Source organism: Sorghum bicolor, chromosome 9, assembly GCF_000003195.3.
Source record: "Sorghum bicolor cultivar BTx623 chromosome 9, Sorghum_bicolor_NCBIv3, whole genome shotgun sequence".
NCBI classification, from domain to species: Eukaryota; Viridiplantae; Streptophyta; class Magnoliopsida; order Poales; family Poaceae; genus Sorghum; species Sorghum bicolor.
The window spans coordinates 1,239,361-1,246,805 of record NC_012878.2 but is presented as its reverse complement, the minus strand read 5'-3'; the positions used below and the strand labels follow the sequence as shown (position 1 = coordinate 1,246,805).

At 44.1% G+C, this 7,445-nt stretch overlaps 1 protein-coding gene across 1 annotated transcript; it reads left to right on the top strand.

Moving 5' to 3' along the window:
- On the top strand, positions 4,258–6,870 carry LOC110430048 (dof zinc finger protein DOF5.1-like). Its single transcript, XM_021446906.1, has 2 exons — positions 4,258–4,735; positions 5,283–6,870. Exons 1-2 carry the CDS (start codon positions 4,685–4,687, stop codon positions 6,387–6,389), a joined length of 1,158 nt encoding a protein of 385 aa, XP_021302581.1. The 5' UTR covers positions 4,258–4,684; the 3' UTR covers positions 6,390–6,870.

The following is a 7,445-nucleotide window of genomic DNA, read 5'->3' as shown; positions in this document are numbered from 1 at the left end:
TGATGTCCTAAATGTTTATATTCTCTATAAATTGGTCAAATTTAAAATCTTAGAACAAAACAAATTAAAACACTAACCGTGTGTTTGATTGGGGGTTCGACCGAGCTGGGTTGGGTTGGACCCGTCCCTACGACTGTCTGGATGGAATTCGAGGAGGGTTGAGTTGGCTCTAGAAGGAATATTCGCATGAGATGCGGGTTGGCTCTGTCTTTGAAATCTGGCGGACGGAGCGAACCCCCGTTTCTTCGTCGGGAGCATCGTGGCGGCCAGGACCCCAGGCGGGGCTCATGCCCGCGGCGGAGCTCGCCCGCGCGGCCGCCTCTGCTCTGCCCCGAACGGAGGTATAAGGGTCACCAGCGCAATTTAGTTTCACTTTCTGGACCTTTATGCAAAAATACCATGACTCATAGGTTTTACAGATCCGGTCTTGTCTAATTTCTGAAAAACTCAGAGTCTTTAATAAAAAGTGCCCTCACTAATGTTGTTAGCTTGCCATCCAACCCGTTTTTTCTAATTTCTTCAACCAAACAAGAGATGGGTTCGATCCGTCCTCAAAATCATAGTTGTAACCAAACAATGGATGAGTCCCCAAAATGAGGGTTGGATCCAACCCAACTCACCATCCCGCAACCAAACACATGGTAAGTTTTGGGAGACAGGTAATATTTAGGTGAAAACTATATAAACCTACAATTGGTATGAGGGGCAGAGGGCATTACTATTGTTGCTTTGGAGGTTTTAGCACAATTCTATTTGTTACCAGAAGTTGTTTGTTGGGATCTTCTACAAGACATATTCTTGGATAGAAATATAAAATAAAATATATGCATCTGATTGTTTGCTGCATGCATGCACATGTGTGCATGCGAATTGGCCACTGGTAGCTTGTTGAAAAGAAAGTACTCCCAGGACTTCCACATGAGAGAGATATAGTAGGGTATTAGTAGTGCTGTAGGAGCAATTATGAAATTAGAACTGTGTGAAAGAAGCTTCTTGCTCACGCTAACCGCTCTATGCCTTTTTTTCTGAGTAGTGTACTTTTTTGACTGTTCCCTGCTGTGCGTGGGGCAGCCAGGCAAGGGGCATCCAGCATCCTGACCGTACACATCATCAACAAATTTAAAACCCCGTAAAAAGTAATGCTCATCTGGCTTATTTGTGTAAGCTTAGGCCTTGTTTAGATAAAAATTTTTAGTTTTTGATACTGTAGTATTTTCGTTTTTATTTAACAAACATTGTCTAATTATGAAGTAACTAGGCTTAAAAGATTTGTCTCGCGATTTACAGACAAACTGTGTAATTCGTTTTCATCTATATTTAATGCTCTATACATATACTACAAGATTCGATGTGACCGAAAATCTTGAAAAATTTTTGTTAGTAAAATAAAATTGATAATAGGGAATACAACATACTAGAGAATAAAAATCTTGATCCCTTTCATTTGTGTCACTCTAATAGATATATATATAAACTTCAGCATGAACAACCCATGAATTTAATTCGTTCAGTTAAAAATTTAAAATAGAAAAAAATGGATGCGAGCATATATAGGAACCGGAGAAATCGATCAGCTCAAAAATGAGGATCGGAACATTGACATGATTTTTATTACTTGTTTGGCTCCCGCCTCTGGTAGTCAAGCCGACACACACTTGAGCGAGCCAAGAGCATGGCTATCTGCTTGAATTAGCATACAACTTTGGTTCGGCCTCTCACGCTAATGGGTTTTTGCTGCTACAGCGGACCACGCTTCTGACTAATTTATAGGAAACCTGACTAGACCATAGATAATTAATGGGGGTATAAGAGAGATTGTGGGTCACGCCTAAGGCCTTGTTTTAGATCAAAAAGTTTTTGGATTTTGACACTACAGTATTTTCGTTTTTATTTGACAAACATTGTTCAATCATAGAGTAACTAGGCTTAAAAGATTCGTCTCGTGATTTATAGGTATTAGTTTTTATTTTCATCTATATTTAATACTTCATGCATGTGACGCAAGATTCGATGTGACGAGAAATCTTAAAAAGTTTTTGATTTTTTGTGTGAACTAAACAAGGCCTAAGATTGTGTATTTACCCTTCATACGCTAGGCTTGTATAGTGCTCAAAGCAAGCTCAATGCTATATTAGTTAGGGCACTCACAATGCAAATCGACTTTATCATAGAGTCTAAAATTATTTATTACCTCGAACAAAGTGAACTTAGAGTCTAAATAAGACTTGGAGTCTTATTTTTCTACCTCTTTCTTCAATAAATATGATATCACATCAGCAAAATAACATAAATAATAAGTAATTAATTGTCTTGGTCTTTGTAATAGAGTCTTGCATTGTGAGTGTTCTTAGTACACCGAATTTGGGCATATTAGACAATACAAAGTTTACACAAGTTAGTAATGCACACATAAAAAATAAAATATCCTCATCTCCATACTTCTACTAGAAACATGAGTCCTCAACTAGAACATAGAGATTACTACATGTAACAAATAAAATATAAACAAATAAACATATTTTTATCAAATATGCATGGCTCGTCCATGCAGAACAAGCAAACATCATGACACAACATACATATAATTGGTCTAATACATGCTAAGACTAATGCAAACAACCAATCAGACATTGTACATATCAACCACCTGATTTTTGTTACTTGCAACAAACTAGAGACAATGGATCATTATCGTGCGACTGCTAAGCCATTTCTTCCAACGCACAGGCCTGTCACACTTATTCGGCCTATACTCTCCCTAGGGTTGCCGGCCTTTCTTCTCTTACCAATAACAACCCTCCCTCCAAACTCATCGGTTGAGAGAACCGTGTAGGATTTCAGACGATTGAAATCTAGGATCGAGGTGCGGTGATATTTTAGTGCCAATGGCGTGGTATTTTAGTATCTTATATTCGTCATCAGTTGTTGCTTTTAGCCCAAATCAGCTACTATATTTCGCAAACTAGTGAGCTAACAACCGGTTAAGGCTAGGTCTATAATTGTTAGCTCGGTTATTCCGCCCTCTATTTTTGTTTAGATATATTAGAGGTAAAAATTAGCTAGCTTTATCATTAGCGTTACCATTAAGGATGAAAACGGTTGGAAACGGTCAAAAAAACTCTTAAATTGTTTTCTACTTCTACATTTGAAATACGAAAACGAAAATGGTAAAGTCAGACACGAAAACGAACATAAACTTACAAAATATCGAGAATTTCGAAAACGAAACAATTCGAGCAGATTACGTCAAACACGGTCGATATATACGAAAACTCAATACGGAATACCGACCTGTAGTGTACCAAGTGCATGACTAAGTACATGCATTATCAATTTTATATAAGTACATATAATAATTAAAAATTATATGGTCCTTAGTCTTAGGTATTTAATACAATAGCCCACACATAAATATAAGTCTAGAACAACTGAACAAGCAATTGATAGCTAGTAGTATAATAGGAATTAAAATTAGATGTAGCAATTAGTATACCATTTTAGAATCTGAACTAAAATTAAATGTTATTGAAATATGAACTCGAACTGAGAGGACAATAATACCTTGTGAGGTCAAAGGAGATGAAACTAGGTGTTGTAGTGTCGTCCATAAAAGAGAGGACAGCTGGCCACAAGTAGAAAGAATACAACAGTATGGTGAGTTGTGTGATCGTTGCAGTTGGCTAAATTCGGTTTAAACCAAAATTTGAATTCGAAATATTTCAAATTAAAAGTAGAAAAATAGAAAACGGTCGAAAAAATGTCTAAACTGTTTTCTACTTCTACATTTGAAATACGAAACATCTAAAATACGAAAATGAAAACAGAAAAATTGAATAAGAAAATACGAATTCAATCGGATTAAATATAGAAAACGATGTGGTTCGGTTCGAGATATTTCTGTTCGGTTTTCATCCTTGTATACCACCAGAATATGCATGGCTCATCACGTCACAATTAGCTGGGTTAGTTATGTGTAGGTAATTAACAAGTAGACTGATATGGATGCATGTACACGCACGCACATAGATGAGGCGCGCGGGGTCGGTGACGAGCACCACGGAAAAGAGGGAAAAAAAAGCAGGAGCAGCACACAAAAATAAGGCTACACACAACACAACAGAGACAGAATGGCGCAGGCCCACTTTTCCATGCTTTTTCTCCCCCCCCCCCCCCCCCCCCCCCCCCCTCTCTCGCTGCTGAGGCCGGCCGGGTGGGACCCACCTGAGCTGAGCCTCCCCCTCATCATCACTCACTGATATCATCCCTGTCTCCGTCTCAGCTTCCCTTTCTCTTTTTCTCCCTCCACCTCCACCTCGCGCGCCGGCCGGCCGTCTCCTCCTTCGCCTTCGCCTTCGCTAGCTGATCGATCGATTCCCATCGCCATCGGAGCTCCCCGCCCGGCCGGCCTCCTCCACTATCTCTCCGTCCCAGTCCCAGTCCCAGGCTCCCAGCACCATCCACCATCCATCCGCAAACGAGATCGATCGAGCTGCTGAGAGAGAGAGAGAGAGAGAGGCAAACCCTAGCACGCACTCGCTTTCTCCGGCCGATCCATATCCGTCCGTCCGTCGCCGCGCGCACCCCCCCGGGACGGACGCGACCGACGACAGGCAGCAAAGCAAAGCAAAGCAAAGCATAGCATCTATCTATCTCCGCCGCCGTACCCACCACCACCACCACCACCATGATCTTCCCCCCTGCCTTCCTGGATTCCTCGAGCTGGAACGATAACCAGGTAATCCTCCTCCGCTCCGGGCTCCGGCCGTTTTCAAATTCTCTATCGCGATTTTATTTGCATCTTCGGTTCGGTCTTCTCCTCCTCCTTTTTTTTCTTTCTTTCTTTCTTTCCGCAAAGATTTTATTCACTCTCTTTTGAACAACAAGGCTAGTAGCACGAATAATCAAAAGGCGGATCGAGAAAGTTGCAGACCTCTTGCAGCAGCAGCAGCAGCAGCATCATCCTGCTGCTGCGCGCGCGATATATATTTATCTATTTGCAACTGAACTGACTAATACTAGCTACACCAGCTTCAAAAGAAGAGAATAATCTACCTAGGGCTTGCTAAATATTCTGATCCAAGATTACACCATATATATGTATATACTATATATATAATATCATCTGATGCTAGCTAGCTAGTTTAGCTTCCTAGTATATACTTGGCCCCTTGAATAATAATAATGGAATTCTTCCTGTTTCCTCCCTCAGCTCCTCGATCGATGGATGCATGCATGCTTTATTCATTTATTCTCATATATATATCTTTGCTTCGATTTTGTAGCATCAGCATCATCATCAACAGCAGCAGCAGCAGCAAGCCCACCACCAGCACCAGGTTGCGGCCAACGCCGGAGGAGGAGGAGGAGGAGGAGACGCCAATCATGAGCTTCTCCAGCAATCAATCATGGGGGGACCGCTTCCCGATGGAGGAGGTGGTGGTGGTGGTGGCGCGGGGGGGCAGGTTGTTGGTGGCCCCGCCAAGCCCATGTCCATGGCGGAGCGCGCGCGCCTCGCGAGGATCCCGCTGCCGGAGCCCGGGCTCAAGTGCCCGCGCTGCGACTCCACCAACACCAAGTTCTGCTACTTCAACAACTACTCCCTCTCCCAGCCGCGCCACTTCTGCCGGGCATGCCGCCGCTACTGGACGCGCGGCGGCGCGCTCCGCAACGTGCCCGTAGGCGGCGGGTATCGCCGCCACGCCAAGCGCGCCAAGCCCAAGCAGCAGCAAGCGGCTGGAGCCGGAGCCGGAGGCGGCTCCGCCGGGACCGGGAATACAGCCACCGCCAACGCCGCGCTGCAACATGCTCCCGCTGGGTCCACAGCGTCGTCGGCCGCTGCCTGCACCGCGACGACGACCAACGCGCTCCCCGGCGGCATGCTAGGCGGCGGTGGGCTGTCCATGCTGCCGCCGCTGCTCCGCCTCGCCGACTTCGACGCCATGAGCCTCGGCTCCACCTTCTCTGGGATATCGTCCATGGGGAAGCCCGGCTCCATTGACGCCTACTCGCACTCGGTCGGCGGCGGTGGTGCTCCGGCCGGGCTGGAGCAGTGGAGGGTGCAGCAGATGCAGAGCTTCCCGTTCCTGCATGCGATGGACCAGGGCCCGCTGGGGCCACCTCTGGCCATGGCAATGGCGGCGCCAGGGATGTTCCAGCTAGGTCTAGACACCACCAGCAGTGATAATGGCCATGGCCGTGGCGGCGGCGGTGGAGAAGACGGGTCGACCGGAGGAGAGCTTCATGTGATGCATCAACAAGCAGCCACCAAGAGGGAAAGCTACCCGGCACCAAGAGGCATGTATGGCGATCACCACCACCACCTCGCTGCTGCTGGTGGCTACACTTCCGCCTATTCCACCAATGCTGCTACAGGTAACCATCTCTTGTAATGGCCGATCGATCAAGAAGAGCGCAGCAATTCAGTTCCAGCTAGCTATACGCACGCGCTGCGATCGTGTCGTCCGATCGATCGATCGATCTTCGTTCGTTCCTACAACTAGCTAGAGATAGAGATGAGTGTGTGTGATCGATGGTATTGTGATGATCATATAGAAAGGTTAGTAGCATGCATTTGCAAATGTTTGCTCCAAGACAAGAAGAACTGGGGAGGGAGGAGAAGAGAAGGTCGGTTTGGATACGGACGAGCCATGTGTTGGATCATGCACAAATATTATTATCTTCAGCTGCTAGTTATTAGCTGCTGCTTGCATGGTCACTTAGCTTGTTTTATGTTTCTTCTTCTTGTTTTTTTTTATCTGATGGATGATCCCTTTATTAGGTTTCACTACTACTGTCGATCATTTGGGGTGAAGTAATGTGTACTGCTGTTCCTCATTTTGTTCATGAAAACACCATCATATATGTCAATTATCCCCCCCCCCCTCCCTCTTTTAACCTTATATTTATATACTGTTCTTTCTCCAATCTCCATACAATGCATGCATGAACAGCCGAGTGTTCATTTGACTGTAAATGGGACTTTGCATGATTGATGTGAACTTGAGCAGTGGTGCAACTGGATTGCCTAGCTAATCTACCATGGCAAAATAACCAAGTTGCATGTGTTCATTAATTTGACCATCATATATATGGTATATTGGTATCATATAGGACGGAGAAATACTGGAGAAACATGTATATAGTCAGAAGAAATATAATGAAGCGCATAGAATCATTAATTTCATGCATACATGCTGTTAGTATATACAGAGCTTAGATGTTTCCCGAGCATGCAATACTAGTACATAAATAAATCTATTAATATTTGTAGGCTATATATATAGCTACCCATATATAGTTATTAATTAATAGTGGCATATGCATATATATAGGGGTCGTGTAATATAATTACTCTGGTGTTATTCGTGCAGAAAAAGGGGTGTAGTCAAAGAGCGAGCTGAGGCCCATTCAAAAGTGTGTGTCTTTTGCTTGTTTTTTACCTTTTA